At 49.4% G+C, this 25,632-nt stretch overlaps 1 protein-coding gene across 1 annotated transcript in view; it reads right to left on the bottom strand.

Annotated features, from left to right (window-relative positions):
- LOC144180447 (uncharacterized) overlaps window positions 1-25,632 on the bottom strand; it is a 58,097-nt gene that overhangs the window by 13,846 nt on the left and 18,619 nt on the right. Inside the window, exon 6 of the mRNA XM_077708787.1 lies at window positions 19,282-19,396. Coding sequence (XP_077564913.1) covers window positions 19,282-19,396 — 115 coding nt within the window. The remainder of the gene's footprint in view (window positions 1-19,281; window positions 19,397-25,632) is intronic.

Here is a 25,632-nt window from a genome sequence, read left to right as displayed (position 1 = left end):
GGAGTAAGGGTTAACGGAGAATACCTCAGTAACCTCAGATTTGCTGATGACATTGCCTTGCTAAGTAACTCGGGGGACGAATTGCAAAGCATGCTTTCCTCACTGGATGAACAGAGTAGAACCGTTGGCCTGAAAATTAATATGCAGAAAACTAACGTAATGATCAATAACCTCGGGACAGCACAGCGGTTTGAAATAGGTGGCGAGGCAGTGGAAGTGGTAATCGAGCCGAATATATCTACTTAGGCCAAGTTGTGACCCCAGATCCCAACAATGAGGCAGAGATAATTAGAAGGATCAGAATGGTGTGGGGTGCATATGGCAGACATTCTCAGATAATGAATAGCAGCCTACCATTGTCGCTGAAGATGAAAGTGTATGACAGCTGCATCTTACCGGTACTCACCTACGGGGCAGAAACTTGGAGGCTCACTAAGAGGGTTCAACTTAAATTGAGAACGACTCAGCGGGCAATAGACCGTTAAAATGATAGGTGTAACATTAAGGGACAAGAAGAGAGCCGAGTGGGTCAGGGAACAAACACGTGTTAAGGGCATATTAGTAGAGATTAAGAAGAAGAAATGGACGTGGGCAGGGCATGTAATGCGAAGGCAAGATAACCGCTGGTTAAAAAGGGTAATAGAGTGGATCCCTAGAGAAGGCAAGCGCTGCAGGGGGTGGCAGAAAGTTAGATGGGCAGATGAGATTAAGAAGTTTGCGGGGATAAATTGGTCACAGGTGCACAGGAAGGAGGTAATTGGAGAATAATGGGAGAGGCCTTTCCCCTGCAGTGGGTGTAGATAGGCTGATGATGATGATGATGGTTGTGGGCATAATCTTATCCTTATCCTTAATCCTTGCCATTAAGGAATAATAGAACAGAACAATAGAATAACACGCCGTCGTTATTCTCACTGCTCTCGCGCAGCACCGAACTGCCCTGCCGAGAGACCCTGCCCACAACGGGTTCGAGAGCGAGCCACGACTCTCGCCGCGTGTGTACGTTTTAAAGTCACTTCACGTGGAAGCGATACATTTCATAGTACAGGGGTTTATTACGCGGGAAGCCACGATACAAACACTACACTGCACTACGCACCTAGCCCCTGGGGCATACACACCCGCCAGCGTGTGCCCAGCCCGTAGTGGGGCAGCAGTTGGCGTCCGCCGGCGTTGGCCGGCCGCAACGCTTGCTGACGTAGGGGAAGGGGGCTCTCTGTGGCCGCTACACATTTCCAAGCCACTGGACTCGACCGGGCGGCATCGGCGCTCGTCCGCTGACCTTAGACGGCGCAAGCCGTCACATCGCGGACGCGGGGGCAACCCACCAAGAAGTGGAATATGCCCGCGGAGACTCGCCGGGCATCCTAGATAAACGCACTGACGCAAATCGAGGCATGCGCTAATCGACACGGTGGGTGCCGGGACCCACGGAAGTGGGAAACAACGGCCAATGCAAGAAACGGCCAGAAGGGGCCGAAGGGCATTTACGTACCGTGCGATCGCTTCGCGTGTCAAGGGCGGTCTCCCCCGGGGAGTCTCCTGCGCGCATCCCCCGTCGCCTCGTAGGGAGAGGAGGGAAGCGCGCGAGGATCGCCCTCGCCCCACCAAGAAGGAGGGCGTCGCTAGCGCCTCCTCGCCCCGATATGAGGGGCTTGACCCCCACATGGTGGAGTTATGTGCTGCAGGAAAGCCCACGCTCGGCAAAAAAAGATTGGATTGGCTTGGATTGGACTTGACTATGCCAACAGACTCCGCTCGCCGAGATATTTTTTTTTCCTTCTCTTAGCCTAAACGTGTGTAGGCTATCGCGAGACCGGGAAAGGGTGTTGTTGCGTGCATGTGCTTACTTTCTTTGAGAAGTGTGCAAACCGCTGTGTATGAATGAATGAAACTTTATTAACGATACGGGGGGCTTGGTAGCCTAGTTGGGGAAGAGGGGAGAAGGGAAAGGGAGTGGGGCGGCCGTCAGAGTCGTCCGGTCAGGTCTGCCGCTCGCACGAACTCCCACAAAGAAAGGATCGTGCTCGCGGCGTCCAAGTGAGGGGGCGGAGTTGTCCATTCTTCCAATGATGTAACGCCGGCGCCCTTGTGCCTGTTCCTCAGCGGTGAAAGGCCGGGGCAGTCCCACAGTAGGTGCCTTAACGTTGGAGAGGCACCGGTATTGCACGTGTAGCACGTCGCAGTGGCCGCCTGGTCGCCCTCCTCGTTCTGATCGGTGATGTCCACTTGTGGGTCACCGCCACGAGCTCTTTTGGATGCATCGTGTGCTCGCCACTTTGCCAGAACATTTTCCGTAAGGGCAGCACCTGTCCTAGCCTTGTATATTAGCACTTCCGCACCGCGCGGAAGCCCTTTGGGAAGTGGGTGGGGATTGTGCGCCACCTTCGCCCTCAGTTCTCGTTTGGCTTGCACCTTCATCCGCTCGCGTTCCTCGTCCGGGTCAAAGAGCAGCGGAGCCTGAGGGACTGTGTCAAGGGGGGACGAGCGGAAACGTAACAGCTCGCTCGCCGCGTCATGGGCGGCGCCGTTTCCGATGCTGCCCGCATGCCTCGGGACCCAGTCCACCCACACCATCACGCCGTAGAGCTCGTGAAGGGTTGCGCAAGCGACTTTCACGTTGTGCGCCAAAGTGCCGGCTCTAGGTGTCTTCGTCAGATTTTTGAGGGCGTCCAAAGAGTCGGTAAAAATGGTGAAGGTTTGTCCTCGCACAGAAAGTGGGCTGGTCCTTGCACATTGAGTCAACTTCTCTAGTGCATAAAGGATGGCCTGCAGTTCAAGTGACCTCACAGGTTGCACTTGGCAGTATTGAAACGCCTGCGCATCCCGCTGCTGTCCTCGGACGGCAGCGACCGCTCCCCGGAAGGTGTATGGGTCCCAGGCGGCGTCCGTGAAGATGGCGTTGTCCTGGAAGTCAGCCCTGTAAGCAAGGGCGGTTCGTTGGGCCGTGTGATCCCCTTTCGTGCGTCGGCGCGTGACTGGCTTCGTGACACGAACCTGGTCGTCTTCCCAGGGAGCGATCGCGCGGAGCACTTCTATCTGTTCACCCAGCTGTTCCCCGTCCAGCTCTAGGAGCGACTGGCCCGCTGGCGTGTAGAGACGGCGGCGATCATGTCCTGCCTTGCGTTCTGCGATGATGTCTCTGAGCGGCGGGATGCAAGAGTAGCGGTGCAGCTCCTTGACCCGGGCATGGCGGGGCAGGCCCGTTATCACCCGAAGACACTCCCGGTGTAGTCTTTCCAGCTTGTCGTATTGCGATTTTGTCAGGTCAAAACACACAGCTCCGTAGCAAGCTTTGGACGTTAGTATTGCCATTGTGAGGGTACGAGCTGTGCGTGTGCTGGCTCCTCCGGATTTGTGGGCTATGCGTCTTACAAGATGCAGAAGCTGTTTCCACTTAGGCTCTAGCTGCCGTAGCCACGTTGCCGCACCTCCGCTTTCATGTATCGGGATGCCAAGAATCTTGATGTGCCGGTCTGGAGCTCTCTCGTGTGTCTGGCCGGCGAGGCAGAGCTTGACCTTTTCATTTTCAACCGTGGAGCCGCCCAGGAGAATATATTTTGTTTTTTCCGGAGACACTTCCATTCCCCCCGCACGGGGCACCTTGAGTATTCATGGTGACGGTGAGCAGCGACACCGCGGACCCCGAGCTCCCAACATAAGCCGTGTCCAACCGTGGCGAGGTGTTTAAGGTTAAGGGTAGAAGCCGTAAACGGTGGCCGTCGGAGCCTTGGTCAAGCTCCGGCCGATGGGCTCCCTGCCTGTCTACCAGGCAGGGAGCTCCGGGACCTCTTTGACTACCAGGGTAAGGTCAAAGGAGAAAGTACCCCGTCTCCCTGCTTTTCAATGTATCATATGGCATTTTCCAAACCCCCCCCCCCAGACGTGATCGGCCCCCGAAAAGGGGCCGCACCGAAGTATCTTTTCCTCCTTTGCAATCGATCTCTCTCCCAAAGCCCGATAATTTTTCGCGCTTTCTGATCATGGAATCTCTTGACAAGACAAAACCAATCCCTTCGCAGTCCGTGTTTCTAATCTCCAAGTATCTTGAAAGCTTTGTCGGAAAGTCCTACAAGGCTAAGAAACTCACAACGGGAGAAGTTTTGATAGAAGTAGAAAACAAACAGCAATCGTCTAACCTCCTCAAGCAAACGCGCATGGTAGATGTCGACATCAAGATCACGCCCCATCGCAGTCTCAATAGCTGCCAGGGCGTGATCTCTGATCGGGATCTAATGAATGAGACTGAAGCAGATCTGCTCGAGGGCCTCCGAGATCAGGGCGTGACAGCAGTGAGGCGAATCACCATACGCCGAAATGATGAAATAATTCTTACCAAGCACATAATCTTGACACTTGACCGTTCAAACCTTCCTGAGTCGGTGAACGCAGGTTTCTTGAGATGTCCAATCCGACCCTACGTGCCGAACCCACGCCGCTGTTTCAAGTGTCAGCGGTTTGGGCACGGCACAACGTCTTGTCGTGGTAAATTGACGTGCGCAAAATGTGCAGCACATGATCATCTAACTGACAATTGTAAATCCGAGAACTTCACCTGTGCGAACTGCCAGGGACCACATTCTGCCTATTCTAGGAGCTGTGAAAAGTTCCAACAGGAGAAACAGATCATTGCCTTGAAAGTCAACGAGAACATCACCTTCCCAGAGGCGCGAAAGAGGTTCGCCTCCTTCCCTCTGGGCAGGTACGGCGACGCAGCTCGCCGGGGGGCGGAGCGGCGTCTGGTTTCGGCGGGGACCCAGTACCGCGAGTCGGACTTGGTCCCGCCCCCGCCCCCCCCCCCCCTGGGTTGCCTCTGGCAGCCCAACCCGCCTCCGCACCGCTCGCTGGGGCAGCAGCGGTTGTGGTGGCAACCTCTTCCGTCGGGACCGGTGCCGCTCCCGTCCGTGCCTCCCCATCGTCCAGTGCGTTGGAGGCCTCCGACGTCCAAGCCTTCAGATAGGCCGCCCAAAAAGCCCAATCCAAGAGTCACAGCCCCGAAAGACGACACATAAACATACACACTCCTGTAGCTCTCACACTAAATAATGGGAAGAGAAAACATAGTTCAATGGAACTGCAGAGGCCCTCTGAATAATCTTGACGACGTGTATGAGATTCTGCATACCAATCAGCCAAGTGTAATGTGTGTTCAGGAAACACATTTGAATTCTAAACACACAAATTTCTTGAATAGTTACCTGGTATACAGGAAAGACAGGGATGGCTGCACACACTCTTCTGGCGGTGTGGCCATAATCGTCCGGAAATCCTTAGCATGCCACCCTGTCACCTTGAACACTATCCTTGAGGCTGTAGCAATACGCTTAATATTTAATAGGTTAATAACGGTATGCTCCATATACATTCCTCCTGATGTTTCACTTACGAGCTCAGACTTCGAGGCGCTGGTTGACCAGCTGCCCGAACCGTACATTCTAACAGGCGACCTTAATGCTCACAATTCTCTTTGGGGCTCTTCTCGTACGGATGCCCGGGGTCGCCTGATAGAAAGGTTTCTTACATCCTCCGGAGCATGCCTTTTCAACAATAAACAGCCTACATACCATAACATAGGTCACAACACATACTCATGTCTTGACTTGGCTATTGGCTCCGCAGTTCTCTGTCCTCTTGTTGAGTGGGGAGTGGGAACTGACCCATATGGCAGTGACCACTTCCCCACCTCACTCACATACATAGGTAAAGGCCCAAGCAGTCCATCTTCCCATAATAGGTTCAATGAAGCACGAGCTAACTGGAATACATTTACAGAGACATCCAAACTACACCACACATCCATAGGACACCTACACGTTGAAGAAGCTACCCAACTCCTCACGGCGCACATCCTCGACGCCGCCGAAAAATCCATTCCCCACGCCTCTGGAGCCCCGCGCAACCAGCGGAGGCCGTGGTGGAATGAGGACTGTAGGCGGGCGCGAGAGGCCCAGAACAAGGCGTGGGGTATCCTTCGTCGGTACCCCACGTCGGGTAACCTCATTTTGTTCAAACGGGCCAAGGCGTTCGGAAAACGTGTGCGCCGTGAGGCAAAACGAGAGAGTTGGCGCACCTTCCTTACATCCATTAACTCATACACAGATGCACACAAGGTATGGACAAGAATACGCAAACTTAAAGGGGCCCTGAAAGGCATTTTGAGCACACTAAATGAACTAGCGCAACCGTTAGATTGGGTCGTCAACGTCCTCTGTGCCAAGTATTACTCTTTTACGCGCAGCGGAAAGCTCACACTTTTGTTGCAAAGTTTGTCGTTTTTTTTTCACCCTTTCCTTCGTGTTTTTGGACGCCGCCATCAGCACATGTCTACATCATCGATTCCCAGATGTTCGTCATGAGCTAGACATCCTGCTATTGGGCGGCTTTTTCACGTACTTCCGGCAAAGAGATGAGTCGTCTGCTCAGCGTCGGCTCGCCGGCTGATCTGCCAGCGGAGTGCCGGAGTGCTTGGGCATTTTACGACAACCGAAACAAGTGTAAAACAAACGCTTAACCGTTTGTATTGAATGCAACACGGCCATAACACGACATGGATATTCTCTTACCTGAGTACGTTCCATAAAGAAAGCGTTCAAGCCCCGTGGCACTTCTTTCGTGCAATCGCAGAGAACGCCCTGAGCCGAATGCCCGGGTTTGACGCATACATTTTATTCCGCTTCAAAACAATCCAGAGATGCATTTCTAACGAATACAACGTCACAACATGCGTTGAAAGTCTGAACCACGATTGACAGAGGATGGGTTGCCTCCTGCCCGTCGTAAATTCGGTACTCACCTCGCGCGCGGTTTGCGGGGACGCACACTGCATGCGGCCACGCACACTGCACATACGCCATGCGAGGTTGAGTCGTACGTCGCTCGAGAAAGGTTATCCAGACCATGGGAAGAACTATCCACCCGCAGAAGCACAACGTCGCATTTCATCGCGAAACAAAGACGTCCACAACACACACACCATCGCCTCCTGTAATGCCAAACGCATCTCGCACTTCCCAATAGGAGTGGGTGGTACGCCTGCAGTGCCCACATGTCGCGAGGTGGGGCCCCAAGCTGAACCGGGATCACGGAACCGTAACTGACTTCTGGAGCGGTTTGTGCCTTGTTGCCAAGACAACCGATGTTTGAGATTGTCAAAGAAATGGCGCTCGCTCCAGCGCTAGAAAGCTCAGAGCCGCGGCGGAGAATGTTTTGCCAACGTTACCGCTCTCCACCACGCGTCGCCCCAAGCTGAACTGGTCACATGATTGAAGCGTTTTGTGCACGGGTTCTGTATCGGTTCAAAATGTCTTTTTCACATGCCGCCGGCAGGAATTACCACCGCCGCAAAATAAGACCCGGCACCAGCGGGGCCACATCTGATACGGCGCTTTTCGGATAAACAGTGCGCGGTGCATCAAGGGAACGAGCGCACGACCCTCCCCGTGCGGCTGCGAGTTCGCCGCCGATAAAAAGTCATGTGCCGCCAGCAACGTACACCGCGAAAGGGCAAGGCCAGGCCACCGCATACATGCGGCCAGATTTTTCGTTCGCTTTTCCAGCCTTGAGCGGAGTGCGTGCGGGATTCATGGTGTCAACAAAGCTTGCCCGTAGCAGACGACAGTCTGAGCAGCGCAATAGCGAAAGTACGTCACCGCTGCGGAGCGCAGCATCATGGGAGGCAAGGCTCGCGCGCCGTCAACAGCGGAGAGTAAGTCGAAAGGAGGAGGAAACTCGGAGCGACGATAATGCGCGGTTTTTGATTTACGATTTCTCAGCTAATACTCATCGCTTTAACAAAATTCTTGCGGGAGGAGATTGCAAATACATTGCTTTATTTGGGTGCATGTACATCCATGCATCGGCGGAAGGTATTTCAGGACCCCTTTAAAGGACAACATACACATAGCCTGCCCCTGGTCAGTACAACAGGGGACACACTCGAAGACCAGGCTAACACTCTTGCACAACACTTCCAACACGTTTCCAGCTCTGCACACTACACAAACACTTTCCTGAAACATAAAAAATACTTGTGAAAAGAAGTCTCTACATGACAATAACAGGTCAAAATCTGGTTACAATTCTGAATTTACACTCTATGAGTTGAGGGCTGCACTGAGCACGTGTAAACCTTCAGCTCCTGGCGCAGATAAGATTACATACACCATGATACAACACCTACACCCGGACACTCTGGAAACACTCCTACACCTATACAACAACATATGGCTTTCGGGGCACATCCCAAAATCTTGGAGGGAGGCTATTGTAGTGGCGTTCCTGAAGGAGGGTAAGGACCCTTCTTCTCCCACCAGTTATCGACCCATCGCCCTCACAAGCTGCCTGGGCAAGCTTCTCGAGAAGATGATCAACAGGAGACTTGTGTACTTCTTAGAGTTCAATGGTCTTCTCGAGAGCTGCCAGGCCGGCTTCAGGGTGGGGCGATCCACAAACGACCAACTTGTCGCCCTTGAGTCGTATATCGAGGATGCGTTTGTCCATAAACAGTTTTGTGCTACGGTGTTTTTTGATCTTGAGAAAGCCTACGATGCCGCTTGGCGATACGGGATACTTTGCGACCTAAAAGCCTTCGGTGTCTCGGGAAATATGTTTAATACACTTCATAGCTACCTGGCGGAGCGAACCTTTCGTGTGAGGGTTGGCACTGCCCTTTCAAATGTTTTCCTGCAAGAAAACGGCGTGCCTCAAGGCGGCGTTTTGAGCTGCACATTGTTCATTGTCAAGATGAACTCACTTCGAAAGGCGTTGCCACGAACCATTTCCTGTACAATATATGTAGATGATGTGCAAATATCTTTTAAATCATGCAATATGTCAATCTGCGAACGCCAAGTCCAGCTTGGTGTCAACAAACTAGCAGGCTGGACAGATCAGAACGGTTTTCAGCTGAACCCAGTCAAGAGCACTTGTGTTGTGTTTTCCAAAAGGCGTGGGATCAGGCCAGATCCAGACATCAAACTGAATGGTGTCTCGATTCCGGTCAAAAAAGAACACAAGTTCCTCGGTATAATTCTTGATGAAAAACTTTCGTTTATCCCTCATATGAAACAACTAAAACAAAAATGTCTGAAAACAATGAATATCCTTAAGGTTCTCTCCCATCATTCTTATGGTTCCGACAAAGAACTCCTACTACGGCTCTATACTGCTTTGGTTGGGTCTCGTTTGGACTATGGCAGTGTGGTGTATCGTCCGCGACTAAAACAGCGTTGCGAATGCTTGACCCAGTGCTACACTTGGGGCTTCGTCTCGCCTCGGGTGCTTTTCGCACTAGCCCTGTGGAGAGTCTGTATGTCGAGTGTGATAAGTGGAGCCTTGAGAACCAACGAACGTATATGGACTTGCTTTATGCTTTTAAAATTTCATCACCCAATAATCATCCTTTTTATCCTGTATTTGACGACACATCCACATCTGTGCTTTTTGTAAATCGCCCATCCGTTCCTCTGCCCTTTTCATTTAGAGTGAGAGAGCGAGCCTCGGATCTGAGCGCTTCGTTTTTAGATGTGTACAGGTCATCCTTTGCTAACAGTTTACCGCCTTGGCAAGTTCGCCCTGTGTCGTGCGACCTTTCTTTTATGAGACTTGACAAAAATCGTGTACCACGAGCTGCAATACTGCAGCACTTTCTGTCTTTGCAGTTTAAATACACATGTGCAGAATTTTATAGTGACGCTTCTAAAACCTCCACTATGGTGTCGTGCGCTGCTCATGGTCCAAATTTCAATGCAGCCAGAACCATGAGCTTGCACACAACAATTTTTTCAGCAGAAGCGTATGGAATTTTACTGATTGTACGACACATTCTTGAAACTCAAATTCCCAATTCCATCATTTATACAGATTCTTTGAGTGTTGTTCGCGCACTGTCATCGCACAAGCCCCCCAAAAACCACATAGTTAATCTTGTATTCAACACTATCATGTCCGTGTATGCACAAAAGCATGAGCTGGTCCTCTGCTGGGTCCCAGGACACGCAGGGATCGCTGGGAACGAGTTGGCAGACGAGAGGGCCACTGCTGCTGCACTCAGGAACACTGTAGACATTACAACGATACCCTACACAGACCTCAAGCCACACATAAGACAACACCTGCGCAGAACATGGCAAACACACTGGGACGAACAGACAGACAACAAACTACATGTAATAAAGCCACACTTGGGACGGTACACAGCTGACTCACGCAACAGACACACGGAAGTCGCTTTGGGTAGGCTGCGGATAGGGCACACCCAGGCGACGCACTCGTATCTGCTGACGGGATCTTCTAGACCCCAGTGCAGCAGGTGCGGAGAGGCCCTATCCGTGGTGCACATACTAATCACATGCAGGGCACTTCACACAACACGACACAAACACTTCAGAGAACTCTACAGACAACATATTCCCCTACATCCACCTCTGTTTCTGGGTGACGATGCCATGTTTTCCGTTAAACGTGTGTTTGAGTACCTGTCAGATGTGAATTTTTTAAACCTCATTTCCTATCACGCATAATCAAATCTGGCCCTATACACCAGCCATCACCATTGCCGTTAATTGATTTTATTGTTGTTTTGGCTTTAGCAGCCACTATTTTATTTTAGATACTTTTGTTTGGCGCTCTTTGCCCCAGCTGGCCTTGCGCCAAAAAACTCTAACCATCATCATCATCATCATCACTTCCATTCCCGTAGTCTTCAAGTAGTCGGCTAAAGTATTGAGGGCGTCTTGTATAGCGTTGGCTGCGTCTTCTGTTGTTCTGAGAGGGTCACCGGGCTCCTTCCACAGCGTCACATCGTCGGCGTGCATGGTGAGGCGCACACCATGAATTCGCCGCAGGCGTGTAGCCAGCCCTCGCATCACCAGGTTAAAGGGACACTGAAGTGATATGTAAACATTGCGGGATTACTAGCGCAAATTGTAGTCCGGAGTCCCCAGGCCATGTTTCGACCACTCTAGGCGCGTTTACGCGATTTTATTTAGTAGAAAAACTAATTCGAAAAAGCTGTCCTCCTCTCTTTACGCTCGCCCATTTTCTGTGGCGTTTTCGTGTGACGTCAGGAGGGGATGAGCTGGCAATTGGCTGCGCCACGGCTGCGCTACTGCACGGCTCCCCGGCCGACAGAGTCAGTCGGCCCAGCGTTTCGTCCGCCGGCCGCCGGCGGGTCGTCGCAATCAAGGAGGTTAAAAAAAATTGCTTGGTCGCAATTCGTTCGCTTAGTTGAAACGAAGCCAGGACACGTTTGTGAATGGAAGAATGTGCCTTTCTTTACTTGGTTTGTTTGTACACTGTATCTAGCTCCAAGTCAAGGTCGCTTCACACAAGCGCTGCACATGCGACGCTTCGCTGACTGGTACGCCAGTAGGAAAATATAAGGCCTCTTGAAGGCGGGAGAAGAGTCAGCGAAGTGAATATAGGTACTAAGCAAATAAAATCAACTGATATTTTTACCGTACAGCGTAAAACTAGGGCGCGGGAAGCACTTTTTTGCGCTGGGCGAACAAGCACAGCGGTCAGCAGCACGACTACGCATCTGCGAACGCTTTTCCGTCTACGAAATGCAATTGCTAGACGTGAGCTACTGTGGAAACTCGGGCGACGCTTACTGCACGATCGCAGTACAACAAATAGTCACCTAAGCGGCTTGAAATGCCAAAACTAAATAAAAGTGTAAACCGGTTGTACAATATATAACCTATATTAGCAAGGCCTTCGCGTCCCGCTCCGTAGCCTAGCAGTCTGAGGCGCTAGGAATTCATTGCAAATGTTTTGCGAGTCATGAGTTCGAATCCCCGCGGGTACGTGCTTTTTTTTTTTTTTTTGTAAGTTAACTTTTTTGTTTTCCGCCGATGTTTTCTATATTGAGTTCACCTTTTTTGGGGCCGCAACGTTCATGGCTACACGAACTAGTTCACAAAACGTGCGCAGGCTGGCACTGGCGCGCTAGCGAGTTCTCGTTGGCGTGCTGTTGCCATAAGCACCGACTGCTTGCAGGCAGTGGGCACAGGCCAGAATGAACAGACCCTTGGCCTGGTGCGAACACGCTTTTTACGATACAGGCATGAGGGAGGCAAGCTCCAAATATGGGGGAAAAGCGCATGACATTTGGGCGTCTGCGGGTACGCGGAGGGCGTTCATGCACTGCGTAGGTCTCGGCTAGTGAATGCTACGACTACAAGCCGTCCTGGGAGGCTTATCTTGTGCATTTTACAGTCGACAACATGGCAGAAGCGCGGTACGATGATTACTGAGATATTGATAATGCCCATCCAACAAAGCCATTGGTTATGTTTTACAGAACCGAACCGAAACCGAAACTTGTGTGATTGCTAACCTTGGGCATCGTCCAATCACGGCGCCCCTCCTCTCAACGTCACAGCCTTAGTTGGTGCGACCGCCGCAAACCGCGCATGGTAGTTTTTCTTCTTTCGCGCTTTGTAAAATAATTACCGATTTGTCAACCGGATAAACGATGAAAAGTGTGCTAATTTGAGCCAGTCTACGCAGTGCAAGCAAAAACGGGAGCTTGACAAATTCACTTCAGTGTCCCTTTAAATAGCGTGGGCGACAGTATGGCCCCCTGGGGAACGCCAATGCTGCTGCTGTAAATCTTAGGGTTCCTAATGTCACTCCGAATCTCAAAGGTGCGTCCCTCTAGGAATGACCTGACGATGTTGAGGATGCGGGCTCCTGGCTTCGTGTCTTCGAGTGCGGAGATTACTGCCTCGTGCGCTACGGTATCGAACGCCTTCCGCAGGTCTACGGCTACCAGTATGCCAGGAACCCTTTATTCCGACCTTTCAGCACTGCGATGGGAGATCGCTTCAGGCCTCCGTAAGGTCAAGTCGCTTTGCCCGAGACATAGTGTTAAGCTCGCCCGCAAGGATGCTCTTTTTGTATCATCACTGTTCATCTCTAGCCATGAAGTAAAGCAGTGGAGTTGGCTCTCAGCTCATTGTCATCAACACAAAAGCAGCTCACCTGCTGGCCGCTCCCACTTCGTAACGGAGGAGGAGGAGCTTGGTACGGGGACGCCTTCGCCAATGTAACAGCAGCGAGCAGCTAGCCTGGGACATCCATGGCCATATTCTCCCTCACAAGCATTTCTCTGGGCACATAGGCTACCGAACGATCGCCGGAGGGCGCTGCAGTCTCCCCCGATTACGCGGGAGCTGCCGCCGCTTTAGCAAGTGCTATATTCGCTGCGCGCATGCTGCATTTCTTTCGCTAAGAGCAGCTCTTGGTAAGCCTTTTTTTTACTTATGAAAGCATACGCACCAGCACGTGTCCAGCAAGTTTGGTTTAAATGTAGAGTAGTTACTAAGTTAATTTTTTTCGGCGTCGTCTGCTAGAGATGCGTCATCTGCCACGCGCCCCTCTACCGGAGGGCTGTCCCTGCGATTTCAAGGGAGTAAACGCGTTGTCCCGGGGTCGTCGGCTGCCGTCGGCAGCATCTGATTCACTCGCCTTGCCCCTCCGGCGTCGTCGTCGTCGTCGTCGGCGTTGTCCGCCCCTCCTCCATTCTCCTCGCCACGCCAGCTGCACTCTCCGCCGCTCACCCCCTCTCCTCTCCGATAGCGAACACTCTCCGCGAGGGGCATTGGATTGGATTCGATTGGATTGGCTTGGATTGGATTGGATTAGATTAGATTGGCCTGGCTTGGCTTGGCTTGGATTGGATTGGATTAAAGTGGATTGTGTTGGATTGTGTTGCGTCATAGCCGCGGCACGTTGCGTCATAGCCGCGGCAGACGCGCTGGTGCCGGCGCATGTGCAGTACTCTCTCTTCCGCGGTTTCCTCTCCTTCGGGCGCGCTGCGCATATAACCGGTGTGCCGTTCTCCGGCGAAGCAACATCCACGCTTGGCTCAAACACCTAGAGTCCACACCTCTTTACAAGTACGCCAACGTCGTCATCGACTGGGACCGGCTTACGCAGTCTCCTCAACGTTATGCGCGCTATAAAACGCGGCCCTTTCGCCGCTCCGCCTATGCGTCGCATCTACACAGGGGTTCCCGCGAGGGGAGGTGGGAGTTTTTTTCCTCCCCAAGGCGACAGCTTTTCAACTTGTCACAGCGTATTTTTTGCTTTGTTGGTTTTTGTTACTTCCTTCGCGTGTTCGCGCTTCGGACATCCGGATTTTATAGACTGCAGAAACATTGGGGCTCGCAAGAAGTGTGAGATAAACGTGACTTCGTGTAGCGCAAAAAGACAAATATACAGGGAAGCGACGTCCAGAAACGGTGAGCTTCCAATTGAGCTTTACTGAAAAAAATACGTGAATTTAAACACATGGATGACCACTACCAACTAGCCCAAAACCAAACGGAGAAAAACGAGATTTATTGTAACAAATATGTTATTTCTGAATGTTAAAACAGTCAGTTGCCCCTTATAAAATACGCAATAAAATGCACACGCTGCGGAACGGGTGCGCTGGGAACAGCGAATTTCCATTTTTCTTCTTCTTGAAGGAATTTCTGTTCGCAACTTTTGTCAGAGATTGGCCCACTTGAAGTACAAATATGGGTTAAAATGACAGTCCTCGGAAACAAGAGCACATCTTGCAGTGTATAAGTTATTATTACTATTGATACACAGAATTTGGTGTATAGTTGTTTTAATTACTGCTATTTGTGCATGTTGGAAAAAAACAAAAGCGGTCAAACAGTAATCAAATCGTTTCAATCCCCTCCAGAACCCAACTTGCAATAACAAGAATGAACACAGCTAATAACAGCCAGGCAGACTGGTAGAAACTATTTTTCATCCTTGCAGGATGTGAACCCTTTTGTACTGTTATGAATGGGCCGAGGGCCACGCAGGCAGGCAGTAGACGAACACTGTTTAACACGTCGAAGTCTATATTCAACACGATGGAGGACAAGCACAGGACGTGAGCATAGTAGAAGGCGGGACGTAACAGACAGGATGGGTTTGGGTCACACGTACACACAGTCGACAGTTCAAAGATACACAAAGTAACCTCGCAGTTCACAAGGTCCGAGAGCAATGCCCAATAGGCAAGTCAGCTCACTCTCAGTTGCGACGCGTTTCTAGCCACTTCAACAGCTGGAACGGCAGCGCCCAGCAGGCGGAATGGCGCCTCAGCGGTCGGCGCACCAGCACCTCAATGACGGCGCCCAGACGAGCTCTCGAGCCTTGGCGGAGGGTAGCGGCGGTCCCGTCTAAGGTTGCCCAGGCGTCTCACGGGGTAGTTCCCACGGACCGCGCCCTGTTCCGCCGCTTGGCTTCCAGCCGTTGCCGTTCCAGCTTCGGCGGTCCCTCAACCGCGGCCCTCTTCCTCGCCATCGTCGCTGTCGTTCTGCTGGCTCACTTTCGCGGCCAATCACTCACGTGGCCATTCATCACATGTACCATATATGGACGTTATCGAACGGCACCAAATAAGCAACTCCTAAGTTCATTTATCATAGGGGAAACAGTCACTGGCAGCACGCATTTTTTAAGGAAATGGACGGGGGGGACTCTGAACAATTGTGGTACATGATTTCGCATTTTGAACGACGGGAAATGCAGCTAAAAGTGCAGAAATACAAACAAAAATGTGCCAAATTATTTCACATTTTGAACCGCAGTGATACATGCTTCTCTTTCCTTTTGGTACGCTTTTGGAGATAATCTGTAGGATTTCATGGATGGATAATTTTATTTCGTGTTCTTGTTATTGTTGCAGGAGCAAAATGCGGAACAATTTTTGCGGTTTGCATTGGCTTTCGGTTTTACCACATTAGACATCGCGGACCGTTGCAGGAGCGTCCGCTCTTCCCCCTGCTCCCCAACCTTGAAAGATGCTATTCCGGGTTATTAGAGAGTAGATAGTTTTAGCACTTCGTACGTAAGCGCCGTGTTGACCGGAACCCATTTGAGCACTTGCGCATTCGTAGCGGTGGGGTGGATTAGTTTCGCGGGCCGGCCCTCGCCATTACCGCGCATTCGTGACTCTGGGTTGCGTCTCCTAGCCCTTCCCCCGTGTGCAGGCGCAGTCGGGTAGCGGTCAACAGGGTGACTACAGAAGAGACGCATAATACGGAGTGCTAAAACTATCTATTGTGTCTGCAGACATATTGCCAAAAATGTGTAGCGTGATCCCCTCAGCGCAACCTCGGATTGTTGATAATAGATTACCCTTTTGAAACTAAAAGTTCTGAGTAAATTTGAAGACTTTTTGACACAAAATTCAGGGAAATACCCTAAATTGTTTTCAGTGGACACAGAAGACCTACATTAAACCCTCCCTCCCGATCTGATGCTATCGAGTGTTGAAGCTGCGATTTTGGGATTTCATCCTGTGCCGTTTTAGAGCAAATGTGGTGTCGCTGTTGAAGGTTTTTTTGGACTTGTTAGAATTCTGCCTGAATCAAACGTATGTTCAATGAAACGATGGTGTGCACACACAAAAGAAAGAATTCTGTATTGGGTCATGCGTTGCTCCGCACTGAGTAGCCTCGTAACAGCTCAATTGGACACGATTGTCGCAGACAGGTTCAAGGACACATTCAAGGACACAAGGAGTCATTGAAGTCTTTCGGTATGTTGATGACTTGTTGGTGTTGCTAAAGAATAGCGTACAAGCCTTCTCTGTGGACGTGGCAAGTACAGAGGGGATTTTAAGGAATGCGTTAGCCCTCTTGTGATTACACTCACGAGGTGCCTCAACAGGACAGTCTGAAGTTTTTGGATCTGCGCTTAAAATTTTATGCTTCGCATGTATGTTGGTTGTATGACCCTCTTAGCCAGAAACCGTTATTGCAATTTACGTCCGCGCACACTAAACTCGCGAAGATCGGCATCGCCAGCACGTGTTTAACAAACTCGCTGAAGAATCTTACAAACACTGTTTGAACTCGTTTTAACGCTCAAGTCCGTCGCCTTACATCATCAGACTAACCTGAGAGCCTGATTGTAGCTCTGGCAGATTCTATTAGTACGGAGGCAAAGAATGGACGAAGAGATCCGCAACAGGTGATCAAAAAGTACAAAAATGTAGCCGTCATACCGTATATGCACCCCATATCGCACCACCTTTAAAGGATTGATGGAAAAACCGTTAAAGGATTGGTGGAAAGTTGCCATGTCGGCCGCTGGTAAACTGTCTAAACTCTGCAGACAAACGTGCCCCGTGAAGAAGTCAGAAACAAATGTCTGGTTAATCACCAGAACCAGCACGTGCGTTGCACGGAATGGGTAGTCTTTAAGTTTCTCCTTTTAAAAAAGCATACGTAGGCTAGACGGGACGGTGTCTCATCACTCGCTTACGGGAACACTGTAACCAGCTACGGAACGGGAAAGATTGTAATTTGGCTATTCATTAGCCAGGGTGCGAGGACTGCGAGCCTCTGTACTATGTTTTCTCTGTCATATTTCGAGGCGCTGATTAGCGCACGCGAGAGATTGCTGAGGCCGCGGAAATGCAGCGAGTAGGTGACTGTCCCTACGACATGCATATCTTTCAGCTCGAAAGATCTGGCCTTCTTGGATAAGCATTTTTGACCCATGAGTGTTTGACGGGTGCGTGGTGGGCTGCGCAATGACGTGATAAACTTCGTGGTCATTTGAGCGTGTTCTTATTTTCTATTTGTACTTGTTATTTAAATTAAGTTGTAAGTACCGATGGTCCTTGTCTCCCGCGCCCCGTGTTTTCTTCACTAGGCCTGGCGGAGCTACAGCAGAGTACCAACTATATCGTGCCGATACGCTGTTAAATCCATTTCTGTCTCCCTGCACACACTGTAGCACCCGTACCTCATACTCACGAATCCAAACAAAGCGGCCGCCAGCTGCACGAGCCACTTAACCGAGCACGTGGGAAGTGAGGGGAGAGTTCCCCTGACTAACTTGAAACGAAAAGCAGGCCGCTTCGGCATAAAATCAGTGCTGCCCTCTCCCGGCAAACTTAAGCTTCTCCTCCCTATAAGTCTGCTTACGTACTTTGAAGGCGAAAGCGTGGCGTGCTGTTTTGACGGTTACCTTTCGTAAGCACCTACACCCGTCTTTGCAACACCCACGCTATTTTAGCGGCCTGAATTCGTCTTAATCAAGCTTAATACATCGTAAGTAACTTTAATTCAACCTAATGCACCCATTTTTATCTTAATCTTCCTTTAATCTACCTAATTCATCGTAGTGCACCTTTATCTGTTTTAGTCAACCTCAGTAATCATCACTATCAATCACTAATCACCGATTAAATCATCTTAATTCGTCTAAATCAATTCATCTTAATCCCCCTTTATCATCGTTACCTACCTGACCAATTAATCGTTAACATTGGTAATCATTATTTATCTTATGTACACCGATGGCAAGCGTTTGTTGGTTCGCTTCTGGCCTTCGCTGGGTTTTTGTACCGTTCATACCGACGCCGAGGTCATCCAAGGTCACCTTCTAAAGAGAAATATCAGGCTTTCGCCGGAAAAACCGTTTTGCTTATTCGCAAAAACGAGTATAAACTTTTCAGACCCGCAAGCAGTTATCAGGCCGCACGAGACATCCCGGTGGGCTACATGTCTTTCCACCCTGCGCCAGGCTCTTAGGCTAAGAGCTGGCCAGACTTTCAGTTGCTTGGTGTGCTTCAGTGCTGCTGTTCATCTGGCTCGTTCAGTGTTGCTGTTGCTGTGTTGCTATTCAGTTTTGCTGTTAATCTGCTGTTCATGTGGCTCTCAATTGCTACCAGTTAACATCTGTCATTACAGCGCAACCCCAACAGCTCGAAATTCCCATCTAAACAATGAACACTTTGGTGGAAAGAAGTATGTACAATGCTTTTAGACTCCGATTTAACACTGGGTTCAGTGCTTCTAATTAGGGTGTTGAGAATCATCTCCCTCAGTTGCTGGTCCTTCATCAACGAAGACAAAGTTGTACACCTTCTGAACAAACCTCGTACCGTACGCAGAAACATACACAGAATAAAAAGACAAAACATTGGCATCATTTCCGAAATAATGTCGTTGACCCGGTGCCACACATTTTGCCCCTTGCCTCTAGCAATTCTAATCGCGGACGTGCTGGACACACTATTCCACTCCCTCTATGAGTGTCCGCGCGACCCCTCCCCCCCCTTTCCCCCCCCCTCTCACTGGGAGCAGGCTCTGTGGAGCTCTGACCTCGCAACGCAAGAAGCCGTCACGGACAGAGCCCTGGACTCCCCCTACCCTGAACCCAATGCAAAATAAAGTGGCGACTACTACTAATCGCGGCCCACGCGAGAGCAACGTCACATGTATTGTCGTGACAGGGGCAGTCACTTACGAAGGTGGGCAGTTCCTCGGATGACGACATCAGAGACACTGGTCGAGCGACGCAGGAACCGTTGGAGAAGAAAGGCTCGGACATATGGGTCTGTAGAATGATTGTGTCCACCGACCTGGGAACGAAAAGCACGATGATAGACCTCTTAACAGTGGAATGGACGCCTACAGACACGGAACAAAGTTACGAGTGGTTGCAAAGTTACTATCCGTCACTGTGAAAAAGTGTGCTTGCGAATGCGTTCGAAATTCGCCACTTCAGCTTTTTGTAAATGGTTGCTGTGTGGGCCATTCATACATATACTCACGTAGTGAAATCTGCTGATATACCCCGTCGAGATACAACTCCTATGTAACGATATAGCCTCATCGATATCTTCCGCCATGGCCAAGGTCAAAAGTCATATAAAAGTGATCCCTTATAGTGGGGAACAAATGTTTGATGTCTCCGGTTTATACCACTAGTATACACACAAATGCTACTTATACACACTTTTTAGTAGGGGAGCCAGAGTAATCAATTCCTATGTTAAATTCCTTGTGAATAGAAATTAAAACTCGGCTAACTCAGAGAAACTAATCATGATATTATTACTTGTTTTAGCACAAGATCTGCCTTCTATGTGGCAGTGTAATTTTAAGTGGTATGAGGGGATTCGTGTACCACAGAACACAGGACAACTGCATTGCAAACTTTACGACTAAGGAATGTTTAAAGATGGGTTTAAAGATGTCAACGTAGAGTTCATCTCTTATATAGAAAAGAAAGACAAGCGACGCACTAAATTCAAAATTTCTGTTCATGAGTAACGTCTCTTCTCAGTGAGAAACGCTAAGGAGAATAGTGCAGCCTGCCCAACTGTGGCTGCTCCCAAAAGTGGCAGCTATCTAGCCAGCTGAGCACGAGGTCGCGGGTTCGATTCCCGGCTGCGGCGGCCGCTTTTCTGATGGAGGCGAAAAGCAAAAACGCCCGTGTGTACGAGATTTCGGCGCACGTTAAAGATCCCCAGGTGGTCAAAATTAATCCGGAGCCCTCCACTACGGCGCGCCTCATCGCCTGCGTTGCGTCGGCGCGTTAAACCCTACAATCAATCAATCAATCAATCAATCAAGCTATCTAGCCAAACGATGCGCTCCCAGAACGCTTTGGCCAACAGCATGCTTATCTACGGCAGTGGCAAAGGAATATGGAGCAGATGCATTACACGTGTTTCTTAACCGAGAGAAATTAACTCCGCTGATCAACTAGGGGTCACTTCTACAGTTAAGGATGTCATTCTATGGCCTGAGAAGGTAGGGCGTATTTGAGCCCCTGTGGTAGAAAAACTGGTTCGACCCTCCGCGTAAAGCTTCATAAGGAGGACGACGATATCGGTCCAGAAAGATCCGCTGCTATGGCAGAAAAGATAATATTCTGCGTGACAAAATCAACCCTGGATTCCTCCGTGCACTGTAAAGAACACAGAAAAATTCTCTGCAGCAATCTGAGCCATTGTTGTTTCATCCTATACTATACTCGGATACAACTCACGAAAAATGGTGCTTTTCCTCATCAAAGGACCCCCATCCAGCCAATGGTATCGCTGTATCAACGTGATGTCGCGGTAAACCGCCTCCACGCCGCGCTCACGAAAGAAATCAGAGCATGTTCTTCCGCGCTTATGGACTTCTACCAAAATGGCCGCCTCCGCTGTTCGCGTCCAACCATCGGCATCGTCGGGCTCTCTGAGGGCGAGTTTTAGTGGCCTTCAGTCGTATGTCTTGTTTGCGTGTTGTGTGCAGTGTTCTAATATGTTCAGTAACGACAATCGCAATGGTGTTTTTAAACACGATAGTCTTTCTTGGGCTACTTAAACCCAGAAATTTTGGTCTGTCTGTATGTCTGTCTGTCCGTCTGTCTGTCTGTGACTCGATTCAGCCACCCGGCCAAAGTAAAACAATGCCTGCGCAATAGTCTTATATAGTCACAGCTAAATGTTCCCGTCTAAGTCCTGTGTAATGTTCATACTTGTCAGTATTGTTGAAGAACAACAAGTTATTACGCATATATAAGACAACAAATTAATACAGAAGTGATATTTGCAGCGTTCCTTTATAAAAAATCGTACATGTTTGATTTTGGCGAGATTAAATACTTTATCAACTGCAGTAAAAGAATTCACTCCGCCGTCGCCTGCTGTCGCCCGCGCCATATAGCTTCAGGCGGCATTTGAAGAAATCAAGTGGCAAGAGTAACGAAAGGTTTCACTAGATAGGTTGCACGTTCTGCCTAGAACGCACGTGGACTGGGGAAACGCGGTTCTATAAGGGTTGAAGTGGGCGCCTCGATTAACACGCGTCTTCCCCGTACGGCAGCGTTGGCATCGAAACACCCGGTTTGGAGCAGTGAACCGCGGGAAATTTAAAATGATTTAAGCAAACCTTTGGTGTCTTCACCTTGGGAGAAGCGCGACGCAACAGGAACAACATGAGAGGTGAGCGGGAAAGCGAAGGGAGGCATTTACTTGGCAAAATTTGATAAAGACTATCGTCTTTTAACGACATTTGCAACGAAAGGAGCAGATACGCGACCAAGTTTTTTGTTCTGCTTTGTGAGCGCTCGGCGTTGGCGGTAAACAGCCGCCGCTGCAGTCACTGCAATCTTTGTACGCTGTAAGATACAAAGAGGTCGTCATCATCTTGTGCGGGCGTTTTGTCTTGAGCATGAAGTGCTTCTCGTTCTACCGTTTAGTCGCGCCTGTGTCTGTGCTACCTTCCATGTTATCGCACCAGTGCCTGCGACACGGGTCGATAACTCCTTGTTTATTTCTCATAGATTACGCGAGTGAGTTGTAAATATTACTGTCGTGCAGAGCGCACGACGTTAACGCCATGGAGAGTTATGCACGGGGCGAAGCGCGAGGAGCGCGACGTCACGCGCTGAATTTCATTAGAGCATATATGTCGAGCCGTGTGTCCCAAGTCCATGCCCGGCGTAAGCGTCTTCGCCCAAATTGTGATCAAGTCGTCGAATACAAGAAGCTGAATTTCGCACTTTGTGACCGTGAATGCGTCCGAGCTGCAGCTTAGCTGCGGGATGTGATTTAATATGCCATCTTTTCTATTTTGTTTCTTGGTTACGCTGAGATTCTATTGTTAAATGTGTTAATTGCAACTAGTATGTTTTCGTCACCTATTTTTTGTTGGACTGATTTAGGTTGCTGTTTCGGACAAATACCTTTTTGAATTAAATACGAATAGGGATCTGCTTTGAGTTTGAATTGTCTATGATAAAGATTCCACATGACTGTTACCACTGTAAGTCCAATTTCATTGTCCCACTTATGCTTCGTGAATGAGCTCTGCTTCACGATAGTAACTTTGCTTTAGCTAGAGTTCACACGGTATGATCAGCTGCAACAGTGCATGTGAATACATGAAATGCAGCACTGAAATCAAATAAACCACCTTTCAGCTTTTTCTACACATGCGCATGCATATTGTTCACCAAATCAAATTCTTGCATGAGAGATGTGAATTATTGAAGCTATACAGGCACTGCTCGCCTTGTCTTTATGTCACTTAAATAAGAAGCTGCTGCTACTGAAGTGATAATCTGCATGCGTGTTTTCTAAATTCGAAATAGAGCATTCAAGGTGGAAAACATGTCAGCATTTCACCCATTCTCACTGTTGCTTCACAAGTGGCTGCTGGAGCGAGAAGCTTGCTGCTCCAGCAGTGCTCAACATCGTCGATGCCAAGTCAAATAGTACGCTGCTGCTTGCCGCAGCACTGTTCTTAAGTCAACACGGGCAATGTATACATATATATTATAAGTGTAAATCACAATGAGAGTACATCAATTGATGCTTCATAACACAGGCACTTAAGTATGTTGGAGGGTTGATTATTGATCTGTACCATAAAAAGTTATCTGCACTGGTTGATGTATCACATGTCGTTTGAGTGGATGCATGGAAGCACAAATATGGTGCACATCGCTGCACTGAAACTGGTCAATGCATATCGTACTTTTCTTCTTACGCAACAGCCAAAATTAGACCATATGTTCAGGAGGAAATTTAGTATCTTGCCAAATATGCACTACATGAAATTATCCCCATACATGGGATGATCGATTGAAACCAACCTTGTTTCCCCTTTCCAAAGCTTTGGGTATTGTTTTTAACGTTGTGCTTCTGCACTTTATACAGTGGAGTACACATCAGATAAAACCTATTTATCCTCATTCCTGCCTAAGACAGCAGATAGCCATATAGAAGCTAAGCAGAATAAAATTAAAAATAAAACAATGAAGCAACTTTTCTTGTCCTCACTGCTGTATCCTAAGTCAGACTTGGCTCATGCAGCTAAACAGGCGCACTGCTGAATTATGCAGAGCAAATGACACTGAAGCAAATTTCTTTGTTCTTAACGCGCTATAAAAAAAAATTGGCTCAGCCAGCCACACTGGCACACAATGTTCAGTTACATGCTTTCACGTAGGAAGTTAATTTGCAGGAAGTTAATTTGCAACTTTGTTTCTGCATCCCATACGTGCATAAGTGCACAAACAATGTAAAAAAACATGTGATGAAAACTCGAACTAGCGTCTTTTCCTGTAGGTGAAACTTGCCTTTATCGCCATTTACATAGTGTCGCACAAGGAGCCCTAGATCCACACACTGGAGAAGTGATTCTGCTTGAAGTGAATTTAAGAACTCGCTTGACTCTGCTTGCACACACTTCATGCGAATAGCCATTCTCCCTGTGCAGCGAAAATGATCGCACAGTGCAAGGGTGGCCTCGCTTCCAGATAATAGCTTGGAACAGTGTGGGGTTTCTGTAGCTGTACAATTCTGTACAATTTCCTTTTATGGATACATCTGCCACGCAGTGTCGTGTCAGGACTACACTCATTCCGCCTCATTCCTGCACCACACTTGCAACAAATGAGATCAGAAACCAAGCACTGCAACCGCATTTTCTGAATCTCATTTCTACATATGAAGGCAACCAACCCTCAGCCATAACCACACAATACACTGCTCGGTTCACTACAGCAAATGAGATCATACCTCGATTGTTGAAATAACTTGTGCCCCCCTCACTGTTACACTGGAAGATCCCTGTTGACTCTAGGACACAGAACACAACATTGAGTAATGGCAAATGAAATAAGAAACCAAACACTGCAATGGCATCTTTTGATTCTCATAGCTACATATGAAAGCAATAATCCATGAGCAAGTTACGCACCACACACAGTCTGCTCAGTTAACTCCAGAAATAAGTCTTAATAAAGCACACAAACAGCATGTCTGGTCTTCTCTGCTGTCTGAGGGAGTTGCTTGCTCCTGCAGCTATGGAAACACACCTACTTAAGCTAAAGGGCGCACTCCACGCTAACTGAAAGGGGCGAAGGCGGCACTGGCGAATAGCTGGCCGCCTTACACATCTTCAAAGGACTCTATACCAGATAGGTCACTGTCGGAGGTCATGTCATCTTCATCCAGATGGATTATAATAGGGTGAACATGTGCACTTGCTCCACCGTCTCCCCTGAACTTTGTTTCAATGTTGACCACACGCGAACAGCGTTTGCCCAGTGTTGAGCTGTTACCTTGGCAGCTCTTCCCTCAGGGGCACCTCTACATCGGCCAGCTTAAATGTGGCATTTCTGCTACGACACCTCGTTTCGTCTGTGCCCATATCAGCTCAATGGGATTGAGCTCACAATGGTTGGGCGGGAGCCTAAGCACAATACATCCTGCCCTTTAAGCCGCACCATCAATACGATACTTGATGTACCGTGTCTTTACAGAGGCCACAATTCTGAGGAGCTTCTTTTTGAGCATTTTTCATCCCAAGCAAGTCCTTTGGAGGTCAGCCAGTCCGGAACGACCTGTTTGCGCGAGGAAGTCGTAGGCACTGCTTCTCCCAGCCGCGAGTGGTACGAGGCATTGTCCATGACAATTACACTACCGCTTGGCAGTTGCGGCAAAATGGCTCCAAACCACCTTTCAAAGCGGGGGCCGCCCATTTCGTCGTTGTAGTCGCCGGTCTTCGTACCCCGAAAGATATCCCGGAAACTACTGACGAAGCCTTCCTCGCTGCCGATGTGAGTTACAATCAGGCGCTGTCCTTTCCTTGACGGCTGCTTCAAACCTGTCGTCAGATCACGCATGAAGGCGTCGTAATGGGAAGCAACCGCTTCGTGTCCGTCGAATCAATAGCGTGTGTCCCGTATTCACCCAAGTTTCACCAAGGAAGATTTTTTGATCTTCCATCTTGTACCTGTCGATGGGGTAGAGGTACTTCCGCTGCCACGCGACAATAATGTCGCCCCCCTCGACCAGCAGCAAGTTCTGGC

Source organism: Haemaphysalis longicornis, unplaced genomic scaffold, assembly GCF_048455015.1.
Source record: "Haemaphysalis longicornis isolate Haplotype H1 unplaced genomic scaffold, Haemaphysalis longicornis Haplotype H1 scaffold_4, whole genome shotgun sequence".
Lineage (NCBI taxonomy): Eukaryota > Metazoa > Arthropoda > Arachnida > Ixodida > Ixodidae > Haemaphysalis > Haemaphysalis longicornis.
Note: the sequence above shows the minus strand (reverse complement) of the source record. Positions and strands in the feature narration are given on the sequence as shown.